The 23,344-nt window shown below is 44.1% G+C and overlaps 1 protein-coding gene across 1 annotated transcript in view; it reads left to right on the top strand.

Annotated features, from left to right (window-relative positions):
* LOC138286971 (zinc finger protein 850-like) overlaps positions 1-23,344 on the top strand; it is a 71,778-nt gene that overhangs the window by 8,795 nt on the left and 39,639 nt on the right. Inside the window, exon 2 of the mRNA XM_069227340.1 lies at positions 6,806-8,901. Within this exon, the coding sequence (XP_069083441.1) occupies positions 7,465-8,901 (1,437 nt within the window). The 5' untranslated portion in view covers positions 6,806-7,464. The remainder of the gene's footprint in view (positions 1-6,805; positions 8,902-23,344) is intronic.

The following is a 23,344-nucleotide window of genomic DNA, read 5'->3' as shown; positions in this document are numbered from 1 at the left end:
TTCTAGTGATCCTTGAGTGCCTAACTTAATAATGAATGATGTTTTGGATTACCACTGCCTCCCTGCTTGTAACCCAGAAAGCACCAGCCCACATAAGCAGGTATGCTTAGTAGGTTGTGTGGGGCTACAGTAACCTGGAATTCACTACTCACCGTTGGTGTACTGAACTCAGGGTCTCTGCACCCATGGGTTGAGAATCCAAACCTTGGACAACTAGTCTTGAGCCCTAGTTTATGCAACAAGGCCGCATCAACTTGAGGAGATGGTCATTTGACGGACACATGAATTGTCTGAAGGAGCGGAGAGATGAGTTTGTTACATCAGATTTAGGGGGCAGTGGGATTTACAGTCCATGGCAGCAGAGGAGTCAGTATTAGGGACTGTAGTAAGTAGAAAAGATTCATATTGCATATGGGATTGGATTGTAATGCGTGAAACAGGATCTCACTGAACAGATTCTCAAATAAAATAATTATTTGCTCAAAAAGTGGGAGACTTTCTTACAAACTTGCATATAGACTGAGGAATGGAATCTGGGTTAGTGAAAATAGGATTTATAATCCTTACATTTTCCTATTGTTTGTTAGAAGCATTTAGATGCCGGGCAGAGTAATATTTCTTATGAGCAAGACTTTTGTTTTTTTGTAATGAAAGAGTTTAATTTTGTATAACCGTTTATCCTCTGGTACGTAGGACATTTGTGCTCTGTCTTTTTGGCTTTGAGTTTGAGGTTGAATCATGGTGATTTTTAGGTCGAGCATTCGAGACCTGTTGTGTATACTTTAGTATATACTTCTATACTTCTTTGTGGGGTCTCTGCTTTTTCACTGGGTTGTTTCGATGCCCTTAGAAAATCCTTACTTGCTAGAGGTCAATCCTTGCTCTGTGTCCCACCTTTTCCACAGCTGTACACTCCCCTGAAGCATGGCCCTAGTACTTTTACCCTTCCACTTGTGCCTATGTAGTATGTGCTTAGGGATTACTTTTTTCAAAGGCTAATAACATTTGACCAGAGCGCTGGATGTTTCAGTGGCTCCAGGCTGTTTCTGTTTACAGGGCTCTAGTCTATTACTTATTTTCATCTGCAGTCATGTGTGACTTTGTTTACTCCATTCCTTACTCTCCCTCGCGCATTTTCTGTTCTTGCATTTCAAATGCTTGTTCCTTTTGTCTGTCTCTGCGAGCTCACGGCGTCGCTTTGAACCGGCCGCTTATGTCAACTGTTTTACTTTTTATTTTCAGTTTGTGTGGCAGGAAAACGCTAATAGCTCTAACTCGAGCGAACGCGAAACCCATTTCAGTTCAAATGCTTGTTTTTGTTTGGCATCCGGGGACATGTCTTCGTGCTTTTATGAGCTAAAACATGTCCTGGATTTAAAAAACAAATCCTCGGCTGGATACACGTCTCGCAAATTGACCCGAGAAACATGAAACAGCTGGTCTCTCCCGCTACCCATTCGCAGCATGTCACCATTTAAGAGGCCCAGCAGAATCACAGGGAGGAGGGCTGGACAGAGGGAGCAGCACATTCAACTCTTCGCCGATCAGTGCTGCTCTGAACTCTAACTCGAGCAAACACAAGACTATTGCATTTCAAATGCTTGTTCTCTTTTGTCTTTCACCTTCCGTGGCCATGGCAGTTTGAAGCACAAAGTCCCAACTCCCCTTAGCGTCACACTCCATGTTGCTTTCAAGCTTCATGCACTGCGAACTCGCGCAGAGGTATTGCAGGTGTTTGTATATGTGTTTGTCTGTTTTCATCTCCGTGTTTATGTGTGGTGAGTTTATAAACCTTTGAGTAATTGTGTTTGTGCTTTTCTGTGTTCTTTACACCCTGGGCGCGTGTCCGTCTGCATGTTTGCTTTTGTTAGCACACCGTCCTCGGAGCGACTGGGTTTCTATTTTAAGCTCTGCTCTCCTCCCCCAAGGGGCGCATCGCTAGAGAAAGGGAAACATGAGCAGCCTCTTAAATAATCGAGTGCAAGAAAGGCACTTAAAAATGCTCAGCTTGCCACAGCAGTAAGCAGCAGAGCCAAGAAGTGAAACATGGCTGTGCTCCAAATACTTGCTCAGTTTTACTTCTCTTCAGTAAATAAGCACGTAATTATTTGTTTCTTTTTCTCTTTTGCGATGCTCAAAGCGCTTAGAGTTGTGATCATTTTCACAGCTGTTTGATGAGAGTGTATCCGTTTCAAGAAGATTACTGTTCCCCTCTTTATCAGGGATAAAGTCAGCAAATGGGAGAACATGGGCTACCCAATGCAGGGAGGCATCGGCTGGCTGAAGTTCGCTTGGGAGAAGGCAGATAATGAGCACAAGGTGTGCTTGCCACAGCATAGGTTCTCTATATGACAAGGGAAATTTTTTCAGAATGTGCATTCTGTTCAGAAAAGTCCTGGGTCCCATGAATTTCAAATACCAAGCACGAAAGTATTTCACCAATCGCTTTTTTGTTTTCCTAACATAGACCACGTGCATTTTCGTCAGGCAACGTTCAATGCTTCGGAAACTATGAGAGCATTGTCAGTGGTCACGATTTAGCTGTCCTGCGTGTGTATTCGGCACTTGTTTCTGAACCGATGCATACAAATGTTTTCAGAAGTGCACTTCGCTCCTCTAGGCACCGCGGTTTGTCGGGTGGCCCTGTGCAAGTATTTTCATTCATTCATCCATTCATTCACTCCAGGAGGTGACAGCTGGGAAGCCAAAACCTGGAGTCTGCCTGTCGCTGCAGTGCCCATTGCTGGCACCACTAACTTTGTTGACTAGCAGGCACAGGCTTGCGAAGGGTTACTCAGACATATGACTTGGCGCCATGTTGGAAGCGGGGATTATCCCAGTATTTAGACATCGATGATCATTAAAGTTCGCATTGAAGAGATGAAAGGAATTTTCTACTAATACTATAAGGGATGCAATTTGAAGATATTAAGAGATGGATCTTCTTGTTGTGAAAATCAGTTTCAAGGGTGGGCACAAGTTTGAGTGCTAATTGGACGACGAAAGCCTTGAAGAAGTCCAGTGTGGACGAAACACGTGTCGGCTGATGTTTCTTGTGTTTTGTATCCATATATGTATTTTTTGTATTACAGTTTTTATCTTTGTGATAATTCCATGTTTATTAAATTTATGTTTGGATGTTGTTGTGTTTTCACATATTTTGCTTTATTTGTTTGTTGGTCTTGTCTGTTCTATACGATAGAAATACCAACACCATTATGAGAAATATTTTATTGATGTAATTTATGCTGGTTTTCTGTAAACTTGATTTACAAGATAATTTTTGTTCTTTAAATTATGGATATATGGATTGTTTTGGTGTGCTCCACTAATCTTATGTTCACTTAGTTCATGCTACCAGTTTGCTTATAGCAATATGGCATCACACATCATGGCAACAATGTGTTTTGGTGTATGAGCACCCTCTTCTTGCTGTAAACACATTATGTGAATGTGCATTTTTCAATACTTGAGTTGCCAAAATAGTTCTTCTTCTTTTACAGGCTTGCGAAGGAACTTCTTCAGACTATCCCACCCCCCACTCCCACGTGCTAGTGCATCTTTCCTTCATTTAAGCCAGGGGATTCCTGATTCCAAATCAACAAATTCTGCCTTACTGTGATCTGCTAGAATTGAGGTGATCGCACACTCGGGGTACTACCAGTGAATTTGTGCCAGTGCAGGGAATCAGCACTCATCTTTCAGGTCCCGACTTAATTTTCTTAATTAGAATTTGACTTGGCTCAAGAGACAGAAAAGAGGAAAAGGAAGACAGGGAACAGTGATAAAAGGAGAAAACAGAGATGAAAAAACCAGCACAAGTGATATGCACACTAACCCTCTAAAGTATTTATGATGAGTCAAGGCTGTGAACAAACAACATGCAGATCTATTTACAATAACCACAAAAGAGGTTGACATAGGCATTGAAAAACCTGTAAGAGTCAAGAACACACATGACCTCTAATAATAGTGACAATGTAATCTACATGATCACTTGTTAATATTTCTTCTCCTAGCCTTCCCCCAGCATTTCTGTTAGTCAGCCAGCAACTCTGATGGTAGGGCGGTGAAAGTGGTATTCTATTCTAATTAGTGTGGCAGATTTAAATTAGGATGCTAAATGGCAATATTTTCATTTTTTGCTGCAGATAGATGAAGAAGTTGAATGGATGTGCTTTAGTTATATGCAGGACCACTGGAATTATGTGGCAGAGAGGAGCAAATTATGTGGCAGGGATGAATGATTTATGTGGCAAGAAAAGTCTAGTTATGCATTTACAACACCAATAGCTCTAACTCTCGCAAATGCGAGACCTATTGCATTGCAAATGCTTGTTTTTTGTTTAGTATTAATCTTTCTGCGAAATGTCGGGCAATTTTATCAGAATTTGAAGTGATCCAATTAGCATATTTCTTATAGCTTAACAATGGTCTGACAACATCAGTTGAGGGTTATATGATTCCAAGAAGAAAGCTTTGCACATTACACTGCTTTTAACTGCACTATGAGGGGCATTTGCAAGAGAGAAAAATTGTGCATACTGCTGTACTCCCTCCTCGCTTTATGAGTAGGCATTTACAGCCATGTTATGAAATCTGTAAGCACTGCTCAATTTACAGTGGCCCAAATTACGAGTGAGATGGAGTATAATTACTGCATCGTTTGAAGTGTTCATTTCACACCATCTAATTACACATCTTTCCACGTGCAGATAAGTTGCATTGGTAAAATCGCATGCAAAATATTCCATGTTTTTCACAACTTTGGGAACCCACCGTAGCAGCCCGTGCACAGCATCTGTGGTTGTGTTGACCAAGCTGCCAGCAGATGAGCCACACTTCTCAGCAGGTCTGTTCAAATAAATGTTCCAGACCAGATTTTGGCCTTCACCCTTTCCATCAGGTTGTCTTTTGGGCAGATCTCCCTCTTCGTCTGCATCTCAGCAGTTTTTTTCCAATGACCTGGCCATGTCCAGAGTCGCAGGTTTGTTCTGTGTGTGGCCTTCGTTTCTGCTTAGCATGTCCTCAAAGAGGTGTCTAACTGCATCTCTTTCCCAACTTTTTATTGAGGATCCAATGGATCAGTGACCCACCATGTTCTTTTCTCCACCATGCTGCTTACATGACACTGGGCTGACTAGAAAAGGAGCTTTCTTTTTAAGCCGTCATCTTCATTACTGTCCAAGCCGTACCTTCACAATTGCATTCTTAGTACATCCTGGGGAATTAATCCCATTCCTATGTGGAAGATGGGGTCCTTTAGAAAAATCAATTAAATATTTTTGACATAAATAAATATAGAACTGGAAGCAATTGTTGGAGTGTGAAGAATAAAGATAACGTTAACAAAAGCAAGTCTGAGCTTTCATCAGGCTGATGTTGCTCAATGCATTCTGCGTTGGAGAGCTGCTGTCGTTAGCCACTCATCATGTAACTTATCATCAGCTTTCTCCCTTGTATTTTAATTAGTTTCCACAGGCAACACGGAAAGTACTACTACGTACCATAAAGTAACTTGCCCAGAAACAGTGCAAGAATGCCATAAAGTTAGAAGCAGTACTAAATTGCAGACCTCTCGGGCCCTATATACTACCAGGTCCTTTCTCACCGGAAGAACACAGAGTGTCAGACTACCACCTTTCATGTCAGAACCCAAAGACACATGCTGCAGAGTGCCCTAAGGATCATCACTCAGCCTGACGCTTTTCAGCATCTACATGGCCCCGCTAGCCAAGATCATCAAACAACACGGGCTAAACATAGTCTCCTATGCCAACGATACCCAGTTGATCTTCTCCCTGTCCGATGGCCCTGCAAAGGCCAAGAGAAATTTCCACAACGGGATGAGAGCAGTCGCTGCCTGGATGGAAGCCGCTGTCTCTAACTCAACTCGGACAAGATGGAGATCCTCGTAATTGGCTCCACCCCTTCTGCCCGGAATGACTTCTGGTGACCACACCACACTGGGAAACACCCCCGCTCCCATAGACCACACACGCAACCTGACATCATTCTGGACTCCTCTCTATCCATGACCCACCAAGTCAACGCCGTCTCATTGTCATGCTTCCATACCCTCCGACTCCTTCAAAATATTTTCCAGTGGATCCCCTCTGACAGTCTCCCACACACTCGTCACTACCAAACTGGACTACAGCAACGCACTCTATGCCGGCATCACAAAGAAACTACAATCAAGACTACAAAGAATCCAGAATGCAGTAGCCAAACTCATCCTGGACATCCTCCAACACAGCCACATCCCCTCCCACCTCAGAGACCTACATTGGCTCCCAGTCAACAAGCACATCACATACAAACTCCTGATCCACATCTACAAGGCAGTACACAATATAGGACCGGCATATCTCAACCACAGCTCGCCTTCCACGTATCCAACAGCCATCTCCCTCACAGCCGTTCCCAAGATCTGGAAAAGCACAGCAGGAGGAAGATCTTTCTCCTACCTTGCAGCCGGGACATGGAACACGCAACCTCTCAAACTCGGGCAGACCACATCACTGAAGCAGTTCAGGAAGGACCTCAAGACCTGGCTCTTTGATAGAGCAGCACACCCGCAAACAGCACCTTGAGACCCTAAGGGTGATTAGCCGTGCTTTAGAAATAAATAAGTTATGATATGTTCAACAGAACATTTATTTAAATATCTGTTTATGGTGAAATAACATTGACAAGATTAAAGATGGTAAAGAAGAGATGTTTTCACTGCCAGTTAAATATTGTGTATTCACATTCCATTATGTCTCTATTTACTAATCTTAAATTTCTTTACATTCAACAGAAAACAAGCCTTGAATGCACAAAATGTTTATGAATAAAGAAGAGAATGCTGTAAAACTGCAAAATAGTGAGTGAAAATAAGCTCCAGTATTCAAGAAATCATCCACGTCCGAGACAGAGGACTATGAACATAAACTGACAGAGCCTGGAAGAAGCAACTAAGGACAATTCAGTGACTGTAAGAGTCTGAGCTGTGCATCTCCACACCACATGACTAAAGAATGACCTCTAGAAAATTAAGGCAACAAGACTGACAAACCACCTCCAGTGTAAACAGGTGACCAACACCAGCTCTGATCAAGGGATCTGTATGATGTGGTTACAGCAGTGCTCTGCTGTCCAAAGTGATTACAACCCACCATTCAGTGCTGCAGGGTGATTGTTTGCTCTTTCTGGCTAAACCATAACACCCAGAGAACAGCAGAATAGAATGGAACCAGACAAGTGAAGGGTGAAGGAAAGATGAGTTCTGCTGTCTAAAATACAAACTTTGTCCCAATTTGCACTGACCAGAAGGAGGATTCATCTTTTCTCACAGACATGCAAAACCATTAGATATTCTTAAGACAAAATAAATTACCTACTAAGAAGCTTTACACATATTTTGAGTGTAGCAAGTGTTTGGTGATAATTGTACTTTACTGTTAAATCAGAAAGCAAATGTCTGAAATAGCACACACCTACAGGGTATGTGAGAATAACACAAGTACTTCACCAGCCATGTTGGTCCATCAGGAAACACAGTCATGGGATGAATACAAATATATACCTGACCCACAAACACTAACCAAAAAAATAAAACCATATGCATGCACCGAGAGCTTTAGTTTGTCATCAGTACTGAAATGCCATCAGCAAAAGCACGTAGACGATAAACAATTCAAATGCACTGAATGTGTGAATACCTTTTTTCAATTATCAGACTTACAAAGAAATCAGAGAACACACATGATGGAAAAATGTTACCGTTGCAGTGAAAGTGGAAGCAGCTTTAGTGACTCCTCAAACCTAAGGATTCATCAGAGAATTCACACGGAGGAAAAACCATTCAAGTGCAATGAATGTGAAAAGAGATTTAGTAAGTCATCAACCCTAAAACAGCATCAGAGAACACACACAGGGGAAAAACCATACCACTGCCATGAATGTGGAAGTAGTTTTAGTCAGTTGTCAACATTAAGGAAACATCAGCGAACACACACAGGAGAAAAACCTTTCGTATGCATTGAATGTTTGAAGAGCTTCAGTCAGTTACCACACCTACTAAGCCATCAACAAACTCACACAGGTGAAAAACAATACCATTGTAATGAATGTGGAAGAGATTTTAGAGACTCGTCAAAACTCAGGATTCATCAGCGAATGCACACAGGGGAAAAACCATTTAAATGCACTGATTGTGGTTGTAGTTTTAGTGAATCCACGACCCTAATAAATCACCAGCGAACACACACAGAGGAAAAACCATACCATTGCAATGAATGTGGAAGTAGGTTTAGGGACTTCTCAAAGCTAAAGATTCATCAGAGAAAGCACACAGGGGAAAAGCCATTCAAGTGCACCGAATGTGCAAAGTGCTTTAGTCAGTTATCACACCTACAAAGCCATCAGCGAACCCACACAGGGGAAAAACCATACCATTGCAATGAATGTGGAAGTAGTTTTAGGGATTCCTCAAATCTCAGGATTCATCAGAGAAAGCACACAGGGGAAAAGCCATTCAAGTGCAGTGAATGTGAGAAGAGTTTTAGTCAATCAGCACACCTAAAACAGCATCAGAGAACTCACACTGGGGAAAAACCATATCAGTGCAGTGAATGTGGAAGTAGTTTCAGTGACTCGTCAACATTAAGATATCATCAGCGAACACATACAGGGGAAAAACCATTCAAGTGCCGTGAATGTGAGAAGAGTTTCAGTCAATCATCAAACCTAAAACAGCATGAGAGAATACACACTGGAGAAAGACAATATCTGTGCAGTGAATGTGGAAGTAGTTTTAGTAAATCCTCAATGTTAGTGAATCATCAGAGAACACACAGAGAGGAAAAGCCAAGTGCAGTCAATGTGAGAGGATCTTTAGTCAGTTATCAAACCTAGAAAGACATCAGTAAACACACACAGAGCAAAATCCATTCAAGTGCAGTAAATGTTTGAAGAGCTTTTGACGATTATCACACCTACAAAGACACCAGTGAATTCAAACTGGAAAAACTATTCAAGTGCAGTGAATGTGTGAAGAGCTTTAGTCGGTCATCACAACTACATAAGCCATGTGTAAACACACAGGGAAAATATTCAAGTACATTACATGTGAAGACCTTTATTCTGTTATCAAACCTATAATGCTATAAGCAAAACCACACCTTCATTTACTCGCATAGAAATAATCCTAGAGATGCAGCAAATCTGGCAAACATTTAAGTACATCAACAACCCATCTGTGGACATACAGAGGAGCAAAAAAAGTGCAGTTATTGTGAGATGAAGGAATTACTTAAAATAATACAATTACAATTAAAAACACAAAATACCAGGAAACACACTGGGAGACTAGCACAATTTGGTATAAAAGTAAAGAAACATTGTTTTTTATTCAGTGAAGTAGAGTTAGAAATAAAAATATACAAGTACAGCACATCATGCTACCTGTGAAAGCAATACTGTAAACAATGCTTGGACCAAAAAGGGTAATTTAAAAGCTAATTTAAGGGATTAGTGATTAAGCCCATAAATACAACACACTCAAACCAACTTAACAAGCACATACTGGTGAATATTCATAGCCGATTGTGGTGTTGTGTCTTTTTGTAGAGCATTGATGATTTTGTGACAGCAGCCAGAGAACCGTGTTTAAAAGCAGCTGTGAAAGTAGGCAAATATTAGATGTAACTCTCAGAGTTAATGCTTTCAGCTATGTTATGTTAACTGGATTTGAAAGGCGTGCCAATCACGCGGGAGGGTATTCAGGTGCCCAGGTGAAAAAACAGGTTTTCAGTTTCCTTTTGAATTCAAGGAGAGAGCTGGAGGCTCCGGTGGATGGGAAGGGGGAGCTTGTTCCAGTCTTGGAGCAATGTGTGGATGAGTCGTCCAGCCAATCCTAGGTACCTGTTATGGGGTGGAAGTAAATGTGGTTGTTGAGCTGCTGTGGAGTTCTTTTCTAGCTGGGCATGGGTAGTTTGAAGGTGGTACGCTTCTGGATGTGGAGTCAGCGAAGGTGATGTGTGTTCGTGGATAGCGATTGAAACAGCTATGTTTTGAACTACTGAAATTTGTTAGTGAGCTTGGTGGTGATGCTTACGTAGAGGGTCTAGTCTACTGGCGAAGAGTGCTTGTGTGATAGGCCTGCAGGTGTCTAGTGAGATCCATTTGAATAGTTTTCTGAGCATCTTGCGAGTGTGACAGCATATAGCTTTTACTGTGTTGCCTTGGCTGGCCATGGAGGTTTGGCTATCGATCATGATACTCAAGTTCCTGCTGTTGTGGTTGGGATGGCTGTTGGGCCTGGGGGGTTGGGGTACCTGGCCAGGGTCCAGAGAGAGGTGTGCTTGCTGAACAGTACCCCTTCTGTTTTGTCGGCATTTAACATGAGGCGGGATCTTTTCATCAAGTATGTTATGTTGGACATGCATACTAGGAAGGTCGATGGTGTGATCGATGTGTCTTCTGAAAGGGAAATTATATCTGTAAAATGATACACAACCAAACATCCGAACACCACACATGTATGGACAACCAAGAACCTTTAAAAAACACACTCCAGAGTAGTGTACCAGAATCTAACTCAATTTACTTTAACATTAACATGAACTAAAATATGATACAGTGAGAACCAATCATGATGCTATAAAAAGTACACAATGATGACTAGATTTTACAAATTATCATGAAATGTAGTTTTTTTTATATGTAACAAAACAAAAATAAATTTGAAATAATGTTATTTGACTGCCTATTGTTTAGAAAGAGATGTTAAATGAGATTTCTGTCCTAAACTATAAAGATATTTTGCGATGTCAGTAAAGAATCTAGTTTATTTGGCGATAGGGGGGTGAAGTCTAGATAGCATGACTGCTTTCAGCAGGGAGTCTGACGCAGGTGGTATTAGAGGGGACCATTCTCACCAGTGTGCCGGGCTCTCGGAATGAGAAGAAGTTCTTTGCTTGAGATGGTACTACCTCTCCTTATGTGTTAAGCACAGAAGTGCAACTACTGATAGTGAGATCTGGCCATCAGTCATGTTGTTGGAAGTTAAGTGTGAGAAAGTAGCCTCTTTCCAGCATGGTTACCCCAATTTTATGGCCTGTTTGTCAGTGTGTTTTTACTGTTTCACTGGGATCCTGCTAGTCAGGACCCCAGTACTCATAGTTTGTGGCCTACATGTCAGTATGTTTTACTGTTTTGTCAGTATGCTTAACTGTGTCACTGAAGTCCTGCTAACCAGAACTCCAGTGCTTATGCTCTCTATGGTTCCAAATGTGTACTTACATACTGATAACCCAGTATTCCACTCCAAATTGGCATACTGCACCCCCCTTATAAGTCCCTAGTATATGGTACCTAGATAACCAGGGCATTGGGTTTCCAGGAGATCCTTATGGGCTGCAGCATTTCTTTTGCCACCCATAAGGAGCTCATACAAACACTTCTTCAGGACTGCCAGTGCAGCCTGAGTGAAATAGTATAAGCACTATTATATGTCTAACCTTCAGACCGTGAAGGTAAGGTGCATAGTACCTGTGTGTGAGGGCACCCCTGCACTAGCAGAGTTGTCCCCACGTCATCCAGGCCCATTTTACCAGACTTTGTGAGTGCGAGGACGCCATTATAAGTGTGCACTACATATAGGTCAATACATATATCTAGCTTCACAATGGTAACTCCGAATATGGCCATGTGAGGTGTCTAGGAACTGGAAATTGTACCCCCAATCTGATTCTGGTATTGGGGGGCCAATTCCATGCACCCTGGGGGCTCCACTCCACTATGGACCCCCAGTACTGCCAAAATAGCACTTTGAGGTTTCCACTGCAGCCCCAGCTGCTGCCACCTCAGAGGCAGGCTTCTGCCCTCCTGGGGCTTGAGCAACCCAATCACAGGAAGGCAGAACAAAGCATTTCTTTTGGAACAGGGGTGTTACACCCTTTTCCTTTGGAAATAGGTGTTACAGTGTAGGAGGCTGGCCTGGCTTATAGTGGGTACCCTGTGGTACTTACACCCTGTGCCAGGTCCAGTTATCCCTTATTAGTAGAATAGAGCTGTTTCTAGCAGCTTAGGCTGATAGAAGGTAGCTATGGCAAAGCAGCTTAGGCTGAACTAGGAGACATACAAAGCTCCTACAGTACCACTTATATCATATGCACAATATCATAAGAAAACTCAATACTCAGAGTTATTAAAAATAAAGGTACTTTATTTTTATGACAATATGCCACAGGTATCTCAGTGAGTACCCTCAGTAAGAAGGTAAGTAATATACAAAGTTATATGTACACAAACCCAAAACAGGTAAGTAAGAGTCAGACAAGTAATGCAAACAGTGTAGAATTACAATAGGTGAACATAGGTCTAGGGGCAACATAAACCATATACTCCAAAAGTGGAATGCGAATCTCGAATGGACCCCGGACCTATGGGAGCTTGTAGAGGGTCGCTGGGACTGTAAGGAAACAGTCAGGGTGTCCAAGATACCCCAGACCAAGATCCTGAAAAGTTGGAGTAAAGTACACCTACTGCCCCAAACTGACACAATAGTCGTGATAGGGAGATTCTGCAAGAACCACAAACACCAGCAAAGCACTGAAGATGGATTCCTGGACCTGTGGACCTGCAAGGCAAGGGGTCCAAGTCCAAGAGCTGCGATAGTGTCCAGGGGGGGCAGGAGGCCAGAAAACCCCGGATGAAGGTGCAAGGAAGCTGCCTCCAGATGGAAGAAGCTTGGAATTCTGCAACAACGAAGAGGACTAGGAACTTCTCCTCTGGTGAAAGATGTCCCACGTCGCGATGAAGGTTGCAGAAGTGTTCCCACGCAGAAATATCGCAAACAAGCCTTGCTAGCTGCAAGGGTCACGGTAGAGGTTTTTGGGTGCTGCTGGGGACCAGGAAGGACCAGGATGTTGCCCCTTGGAGGAGGAGACAGAGGGGGCGCTCAGCAACTCAGAGAGCCCCCACAGAAGCAGGCAGCACCCGCTGAAGTACCCGAACAGGCACTTAGATTTGTGAACCGGAGCTGGCTCAGAGTCACAAAGGAGGGTCCCACGACGCCGGAGGTCAGCTCAGAGGGTTGAGCACTGCACGACGGAGTGCTGGGGACCCAGGCTAGGCTGTTTATGAAGGAAATCCTGGAAGAGTGCACAGGAGCTGGAGCAGCTGCAAATCACGCAGTACACAGGTTTGCAGTCTAGCGTGGGGAGGCAAGGACTTACCTCCACCAAACTTGGACTGAAGGATCACTGGACTGTGGTAGTCACTTGGATAGAGTTCCTGTGTTCCAGGGACCACGCTCTTCAGGATGAGAGGGGACCCAGAGGACCGGTGATGCAGTCTTTTGGTGCCTGCGTTAGCAGGGGGAAGATTCCGTCGACCCACTGCAGATTTCTTCTTGGCTTCCAGTGCAGGGTGAAGGCAGATGACCCCCAGAGCATGCACCACCAGGAAACCATAGAGAAAGCCAGCAGGATGAGGCGCTACAATGTTGCTCGTAGCCGTCTTGCTACTTTGTTGCGGTTTTGCAGGCGTCCTGGAGCAGTCAGCGGTCGATCCTTGGCAGAAGTCAAAGAGGGAAGTGCAGAGGAACTCTAGTGAGCTCTTGCATTCGTTATCTGAAGAATTCCCCAGAGGAGAGGCCCTAAATAGCCAGAAAAGGAGGTTTGGCTACCAAGAAAGGAGGATTGGCTACCAAGAGAGGTAAGAGCCTATCAGACGGGGTCTCTGACGTCACCTGCTGGCACTGGCCTCTTAGAGCAGTCCAGTGTGCCCCCAACACCTCTGTTTCCAAGATGGCAGAGGTCTGGGACACACTGGAGGAGCTCTGGGCACCTCCCCTGGGAGGTACTGGTCAGGGGAGTGGTCACTCCCCTTTCCTTTGTCCAGTTTCGCGCCAGAGCAGGGCTGGGGGATCACTTAACCGGTGTAGACTGGCTTATGCAGAGATGGGCACCATCTGTGCCCTTCAATGAATTTCCAGAGGCTGGGGAAGGCTACTCCTCCCCAGCCCTTCACACCTATTTCCAAAGGGAGAGGGTGTAACACCCTCTCTCAGAGGAAATCCTTTGTTCTGCCTTCCTGGGCCAGGGCTGCCTGGACCCCAGGAGGGCAGAATCCTGTCTGAGGGGTTGGCAGAAGCTGCAGTGGAAACCCCGGAAAGGCAGTTTGGCAGTACCCGGTTTCTGTGCTAGAGACCCCGGGGGGATCATGGAATTGTCACCCCAATACCAGGATGGTACCAGGATGGTATTGGGGTGACAATTCCACGATCTTAGACATGTTACATGGCCATGTTCGGAGTTACCATTGTGACGCTATACATAGGTAGCGACCTATGTATAGTGCACACGTGTAATGGTGTCCCCGCACTCACACAGTTCGGGCACCTTGGCTAGTGCCAGGGTGCCCACACACTAAATACCTTGGCCCCCAACCTTCACCAGGTGAAGGTTAGACATGTTGGTGACTTATAGGTTACTTATGTGCAGTGAAAAATGGCTGTGAAATAACGTGAACGTTATTTCACCCAGGCTGCAGTGTCAGGCCTGTGTAAGAATTGTCTGAGCTCCCTATGGGTGGCAGAAGAAATGCTGCAGCCCATAGGGATCTCCTGGAACCCCAATACCCTGGGTACCTAAGTACCATATGCAAGGGAATTATATGGGTGTACCAGTGTGCCAATTAGAATTGGTAAATTTAGTCATTAGCCTGCAGAGACAAATTTAGAAAGCAGAGAGAGCATAAACACTGAGGTTCTGGTTAGCAGAGCCTCAGTGATACAGCTAGGCACCACATAGGGAACACATACAGGGCACATACTATGAGCACTGGGGTCCTACCTAGCAGGATCCCAGTGACACAGGGGCTAAAACATACATACATACAGTGACAATGGGGGTAACATGCCAGGCAAGATGGTACTTTGCTACATACAGGCATCGGAGGGTTATCCTCTCAGAGCCTCTGGAAATGATTTGAAGGGCAGAGATGGTGCCCTCCGTGCATAATCCAGTCTACACCGGTTCAGGGACCCCCAGTCCCTGCTCTGGCACGAAACTGGACAAAGGAAGGGCGAGTGGCCACTCCCCTGTCCATCACCACCCCAGAGGTGGTGCCCAGAGCTCCTCCAGAGTGTCCCTGGATTCTGCCATCTTGTTGTCAGGATGGTCAGGGAACTCTGGGAGCATCTGAGTGGCCAGTGGCAGCAGGTGACGTCAGAGACCCCTCCTGATAGGTGCTTACCTGGTTAGGTGACCAGTCCCCCTCTCAGGGTCATTTATGGTCTCTCCTCTGGGTGTTTCTTTAGATTCGGATTGCAAGACTCCAGCAGAAATCCTCTGCATCCTTTACTTCATCTTCTACCGACAGATCAACCGCTGACTGCTCCAGGAACTCTACAAAACTGCAACAGAAAAGCAAAGATGATTTCTGTGACCTTGTAACTTCAGCTTCTGCCAGCAACTGCAACAGTTTCCAGGCTGTGCACGCTCCGAGGACTGCCTGTCTTCACCCTGCACCAGAAGAACCAAAGGAATCTCCTGTGGAGTGACAGAGTCCCTTCCCTGCTTCAGCAGACACCTCTCTGCATCGACGACCGGTACTTTGGGTCCCCTCTCCTGACAACGAACGTGGATCCTGGAACACAGGTGGTGGACTAAAGTGACCCTTACTGTCCAAAGGTCCAGCTGTTAAATTTGGTGGAGGTAAGAGCTTTCCTCCCCGTGCCAGACAGTACCCCTGTGCACCGCATGTTTTGCAGCTCCTAGGACTTCTGTGTGCTTTTCGAAGAATCCCTTTGTGCACAGCCTAGCCCAGGTACCCAGCACTCTATCCTGCGATGCTCAGCTCCCTGAGTTGTTCTACGGTGGCGTGGGATCCCTTTGTGTAGTGCTGCGGCGACCACCATTTGCAACTCCTTTTGTCCCCGTGCTATGGGACTCCTGTGCACACTGCCTGGTATTCTGAGGGCTCTCTGAGTTGCTGAGTTCCCTCTCTGTCTGCCCCTCCTGGGTAGAGTTTATCTGGTCCTGGCCAGCTCCATGTTTTGCAAAACGCGATTTTTGCATTTACCAAGGATTGTTGGCGAAATCCAGTGATGCAAACCAGACTGCATTCATCCATCCGGAATGGGACATCTTCTGCACCAACCAGGAACCCGCATCTATTTTCTTTGGTGCAATATTGACTTTGTCTTCTCACCGGTGGTTCTCCTTTTGCACCTTCATCCGGGTTAGCAGGGGCTCCTGTTCTCCCTGGACTCTTCAGTGCTTCTTGGACTTGGTCCTCTTCTTCCACAGTTCTTCAAGTCCAGGAACTTCTAGTGTGTTTTTTAGGAAACTTGGTGTGTTTTACTCCTGCTTTCCTGGGCTCTGGGGTGGGGTATTTTACTTACCTTTGGTGTTTTCTTACACTCCCAGTGCCCCTCTACACACTACACTTGCCTAGGTGGGAAACCGAATTTCGCCTTTCACTATTTTAATATATGGCTTGTGTTCCCCCTAGGCCCATTGCAACCTATGGTGATTTCCACTATTTTCTGACTGTTTACTTACCTGTTTTTGGTTACTAGTGTATATATTGTGTAATTTACTTACCTCCTAAGGGAGTATAGTCTCCAAAGTATTTTTGGCCTTGTGTCACTAAAATAAAGTACCTATAAGGTGTAAGTACCTTAGGTACCCACTACAAACCAGGGCAGCCTCCTACATTAAGTCAGTAGTTTTTACCTAATAAATACCAGATTTATTTAGGAGAGCTAAAAATAAGCCTGCGTCCTGGCACTCCTATTGTAATACTCCGTATAAATGCCATGAAATGTTGAGCTCTTGAAAGCAGTCTGCCATACAAGGGATTTAAACTTGCTTTGGCAAATACAAAGTTCACTTGAATTTCTTTTAAGGTTCTTATTTAGTACTAATTTATCTACTTATGTCTGATGGCTTTTCTCTGAGAACCCTTTGTCCATCGGAAGACATTTTCCATTGACAGACCCAGTGGGATCTCTGATGGAAAGCTGACAGTCCTCCCGATCCTAAACTTATGATATGGCTGATAGGGTTTTGATGGAGTGCCCTGTCTGCCATACTCGGGGTTGAGCTTAAGGCTAGGTAAGAGAACCTGATTGGACCCAAGACTTTATTTGAGAGTGTACTGCACAATAAGGCCTCCTAGCCATATCAGATAGTACACCCAAATTCTCAGAGAGGTTTAACAAGACCTTTAAAAGTATAATGTGATCTTTATCCGAGAATCTCAGGACCAAGTCGGATCGTCTCTTGCCATATTTCTTGTTTGCTTGTTAGGAGATTCCAGTCAAAAGCATGGTTTTCGGTTACTTTGAACTCCTGTGAGGGGGCCAACTGTGTGGCCCACTCAGGTTGATCGGCAAAGAGTGGAAGGAACTTCCATGACCGCACAAAATGATGTGGTCAACTGTGTTCGGCCTCAGAAGAGGGGGCAATACTTGGATCAGGCAATGAAACACCTTCAGGCTGGTCAGGAGCTAATAAAGGAGCAATATTGCAAGAAAGCAATGATTATTGGGTATTAGGAAGGTCTGGCGTTGTTGGTGCTGAAACCCATATCTCCCAAAGCTTTGGAGGACAAGTAGTGTGGACCATAGAAGGTAGTGCAGAAGGTGTCTAATATGAACTATGCGGTGGACACAGGTGATACACAGGAACCACAAAGGATTTTCCATGCTGAAGCCTTACTTCTGTAGCAATAGCACAGTGAACATTATGCTATTGCAGAGTAATATGAAGCAAACAGCAAGCCTCTTCCTGATCCTCTTTCTGCATATTTTCATAAAGGATGCATCTGTGGAATGGATACAGCATTCCCCTGAGTGGACAAGAGCAGCAAAGAGAATGTGGGGAGATACATGGGACAATTTTCCAACACGTTCTCGTTGACTCCCAGGTTGCAAACCGTCTTTGTTCATGAGACTGACACAGCAGAAAGCCCGGCTGTCAAAAGCGAGACGTATTGCACGTCTGACCGAGCCCGGGAGTGGCACCTCTATGGAGCTTAGCATCAGTGAGACTTAAGGGCATTTGAGACTGAGATAAGTAACTGATCACACAAAGTTTAGTAAGCGGGTATTTACAGCTCGCAGGGGTGGCGCAATGAGGAGAGATATTTGTATTTCTCCTCGTTGTTTCCACTTCCCATAGGTGCTGCACTCTGAGCACACACAGAAAGAGGAAACACCTCTCAAGATTTGTGCAGGAAGGTGCCCGTTCTGCATTTTTTCTTCTCCATCTCTTTTCTTTTTTGCAACCTGATTATGTTCTCGACTCTGTAAGCGCATTCCATGACATATCTTGTATGCATGCTCTGTGTTTAGATTTTCCTGAGTGTTGGAAAATCTCAACTTTATTAAAAGCACTGAAGCGAGTGCTATGCATTACTTTACTTCTTTGTCTGTACAGGAGCCGAGTTAAATGCAGTTACAAAAAGACTGCAGTTCCCAGCACCATTGGAATTCATGACAACAAAAGACTAAACCAGATGCGCTATCAGTGGCTCTCTTGATGCAGCCAGTCCGCTTCTCTGATGATGCACATTGGAAACAAAATGCAAAATGTGCACTGTATTGCTTGTTACTAAACTGCAGCAGTCCATCACAGACATTAAAGCAGGAGAGGGTGGTAACCACAAATCCTCCCTTCTGCTACAATCCATCAATGACAATGGAGAATGAGAAGGTGGTAACAACTGATCCTGTCTCATGCAGAAGTCACTCCCTGACCGAGAAGCTGGGCAGGGCAATAACCACAGATCCTGCCTTCAGGAGCATTCCATCACTGACCATAGGGCGGACGGTAACTACTGCATTCCATCACTGAGAGTGGAACAGGGGAGGGCAGTAACTACTGATCCTTTCTGCTGCAGTGTCCTTTCACTAACAATGAAGAAGGGCCGGGCAGGAACCGTCCTTTGTATTTTCCATTCTATTTTTGCACTTTGCCATTGTATTTTTTCTCATGGTCCAGCTTTTTGCATTTGTTTATATTCTATTTTGCTGCTTGTGTTCCCTCTTTTTTCTCCACTTATTGATGGACTGTCTGTCACGCGATCCACTTTGCAGAAAGCTTATGCAGGTATGATGAATTAAGTAGCTGCAAGAATGTTCTCAGTGGATGCAAAGTGTAATTCTTCATTCAAATACATGTGCTTCCTATGCTATGGGAACTGTCTGTCCCACATTGTATATTACACAGCCGTAATCACAGGAGCTTGGTATGATCCTCAAAACTTAAGGCCTGATTTACAGTTTGGCGGATGGAGTTACACCATCACAAACGTGACGAATATCCCATCTGCCGTATTACGATCCCATTATATGCTATTGGAATTGGATTACGTTTAGGTAGCTATTTTAGATTTTTTGAAGTTTGCTTTGTAACTGTGGGGACAATATGGTCACTATCTGGTCTACTTGTGTTAATTGTGTGCTTAAATTGTCATATATGATGTGGATATCATCAATATAGGATGAGAATTCAGGATCGGGTTGTAAATTTCTATAATGTGGGCTGAAAATAGACCTGGACTATTCTTACCCCATAGGGAGCTGTTGAAAAAAGTACTGACCTCCAAAGCTGGTAAATGCGGTGAGATAGTGGCTTTCAGGTGCTATATTTTGACAGAAATGTCCCTGAATTTGTACAATCTAAAACTGTACGATGTGTCCCATCTGGTTTGAATACGGGACAAAGATGGGTATTGCTTAGTGAACTGCAGGGTGCTATTGTGCCTTGACATTGTAACTGTGTTAAAATTGCATTTATGTCAAACTTTTCTTCCTGTTTTATTAGCTATTGTGCCTGAAATTGAGGCTCATTTCTTAAGGGAGTGACATGAGGGATTGAATCTTTGTCCCACCTCACTTTGTTTTTATATAGCACTGGAGCAAGTTTTAAAGCCCATTCCCTGGCATAGGTTTTCCTGATCTCCTCAGGTACTACGGATGAAAAGACTACTTTAATCACTTCCTCTCCCCAGGGTGCTTACCTAATAAAGACTAACGCCCAGTCCTCATCTGCCAAGATTATATCATAGGTATGCAACCAGAAGCCTGGTTTCATTGTGCATGGAATGTCTCCTATTTATATTTCTTCATTATTAACTCTATCACTGGGGTTTATAGGTCTGTCCAGGGTTTCAGCCTGTTGGGATTCTTTAGAGTCTGATTGGAATATTGTTACTTCTCCTGCACTGCTTTTTTGAAATTCCGGCTCCTTTTGTCTTCTTTACATGTGTTTTAGAGTCAGGTCCCTTTTCTTCTTTTTTTACACTGACCTAAGTACTTCGTCATGATTCTCCCTTCTGTTGTGTATAGTTGCCTCTAATCACTTTGACTAACTCTCTCTGTCCTCCTTTCATCAGAGTCTCTCTCTCTCCCTCTCTCCCTTCCTCCCTCCCTCTCCCATTCTTCTTTTTTTAGCTGCAGGTGCGGGTTTGTCTTTATCGGTACCCTCAATTTTGCTCTTGCTTGTAATATGTGGTTTCCCACCCATGCCTCTAAGGTGTCACTGCCCGCAGAGGTGCAGGGATCAGCTTTGGTTTTAGGTAGCTCTCGTTCCTGATGCTGAGCAGGACAGCTGACAGTCTCTGACAAACAGCCAGTGCTGATTGAGAGCATTTTATGTTTACCTTTGTTCTTGCCATATTGTTCTTCTACATTTTTCTGTGATGAACATGTTTATTAGTTTGGGTTTAGGTCAGTGGCAGTGGCATTACATATCCAAATATCCAAAGAAAATCTTTAACTTCAGAATATTCCCTTTACATGTCAAAGATCACTGAGGGAAGCGTTTATCTTGTGTTAAGTTGTGCACATTATCAGGGCTCAAGAACTGTTAATGGAGTTGGCCTTTTGCAGCCGTTCTCATGAGATTAACCATAGGTATTTTAACTCCCTATCCTGTTGTCAAGGTTAGCGATAATGGTTTGTTTAAAGTTTATCCAGAAGTGATGAGTAAGGAAAGAAATCAATCAACTGTTGGCAACAATAGGCGGTAAACTGTCTGGAACCTCTCTGTTACAACTGCACTCATTCAAGGCCCTTCATACTTCTTGATGATTTTCTGCTGATATCATTGTTTTTCATTATTTTTTATATGGTTACTAAAGCTTATGAGCTGAGCTGTCTGTAAAATAAAGCAGATTCTATGACAAATGCTCTGAGATCCCTGCTGCAGCAGAGCTCACTAAACAATAGTGGCGATCCCACATGACAGACTCCTCCTTAATTTTAAGTTCTTTTCAATTCAGCTTTTAACAATTGGTGGCCTGTACAGGGATGAATAGGGGCCACTCCAGTCAGTTTCCAGCACCATGGTGAAGGGGCCAGTGTAGACCCCTACTTATCCCAAAGTGTGCACCTCAATAACGGGACTGATTTCAGCATTTGTGGTACACTTGATGTGCCACCCTAACACAAGGTGGGTGACCCCTGCATCATCCCAAAGAGCTGTTGAGAGGTCAATCATTGGGTAAGGGTGTCAGGAATGATAAAGGAGAAAGAGAGGCACAGGTAAAGATAACACAGGGGATTGGTTTCCCTGGGGAAGCTGGTTCTTCCTCAGATCAGGAGGGTGGGTCCCCCATGTTAGGATATTTGCAGTTCCCAGGGTTTGCTAGAATTTTCAGAGTGGCTAAAGATAACTTTCAATAATGGGTAAGACATTTAGTAAATATAACTGGTTAGACCAAAGTCATCTTTTGCCATCCAAAGGGTCTCCAGCCCATGAAATAACAGCAAAGATTTCCCTTGGAGGGAACTTTTGATTTAGTGAAATCATACCATTTTAAGACACGGTATGGTGAAAAGACTTCGGAACCAGAAGATTAGATGCCACAGTTTGTCGTCTGAACGAATGGGAGACATGCCCGGCAGTTAAAGTGTGCAACACAAATGAAAGGGATAGTGTGTAATACAAAGAAACAAGAGGAATCTAGACAGGCTCAGAGTTTGCAGAAGAGTAAGGAATGCTGGTGTGAAAGTAGGGCTTTTGAAGCATGGCAGTCAGCTCCGCTGGTAGAAGGGAAAGTGAATGAGGTTATTCAAATTTTAGAAGGGAAACCACCCCCTTATACTCCATGTACAGTAGGTGTGGGAAGGACAGATGGAAGTGACATAACAGAGAAAGGTGTGGCAGAGACTCAGTATTTTTCATTCACAATTACAACCAGCTAATCAACTTCTTGAAAGATTTGTAAGTGGCAATTTAACCGAGACAGAGCAAATTACAGATCAGAAACTGATTAACAAAATTGTGTATGAATTCAGTCTCCATTTGTGTGGAAATATCTAATCAACTATGGCACAGGACCATCCCCCCCATACAACTTTTTGAGAAGGATGACTGGCCTGCTGACTTAGAAAATGTGACCAAAGACGCAGATCACATGCAGTTCTCTTTGGAAAAAAGTTATTTATTAGAAAGATTTTAAAGCTGAAAGAGCTCTGGATTGATAAAATGACACAGTGACAAACTGCGTTAGACAAAACTAAGGAGGGTGGTCCAAAGCATTCCACCACTCTTACTTTTACTTCTACTGGGACAAGAATTACATTTTCTATGGATCACGGGGAACCCAGAGGGATCCCCATGATGAGTCATATACATTCTATGAAGGAAGTCCTGGGAGAGAGTCCCAAATAGTTTTATTATGTGTATACTCCATGGACAATAATGTATACACTTTTACCAAAGATTTCCCTAATTTAAGAGAGGATCCTGAAATTTGATTCTGTAACTGGGTGATCTTACTTGGAAAGATCGAGATACTATTGGCCCTCATTACAACTCTGGCGGTCGGTGATAAAGCGCGGTAATACCGCTAACAGGCCGGCAGTAAAAAAAAAAAAAGGAAATATGACCACGGCAGAAACTGCTCAGACAGACAGCCACTTTAACACACTGACTGCCATGGCGGTAGCAACAAGCTGCACAGCGGTAACCGCCAACAGCCAGGCGGAAGACAATGTACCACCCACTGTATTAAGACAGGCCTATCCGCCACCTTTTCCGGGGCGGTACCAACTACATCAAAAGCACGGTGGACACAGAACACAGAAGTCAAAGGACTCACCTCTGGACACTCAAGGAACAACCACGATGCCATGGAGCCCGAGTTGCACATTTTCCCAATGCTCGTCTACCTCTTCCTGCACTACGAACATTAACGCCGGCGAAGACGACAACGGTGAGTACTGCCGACTAGCACACAAGGGATGGGGGAGGAAAAAGAGTGACACACACACACACGCAACACCCCCACTCCCACCCCCAACACCATACACACAACCAGATGCAGTAAC

This window comes from Pleurodeles waltl, chromosome 4_1 (assembly GCF_031143425.1).
Source record: "Pleurodeles waltl isolate 20211129_DDA chromosome 4_1, aPleWal1.hap1.20221129, whole genome shotgun sequence".
NCBI classification, from domain to species: domain Eukaryota; kingdom Metazoa; phylum Chordata; class Amphibia; order Caudata; family Salamandridae; genus Pleurodeles; species Pleurodeles waltl.
This window is presented reverse-complemented; position numbering and strand designations above follow the sequence as displayed.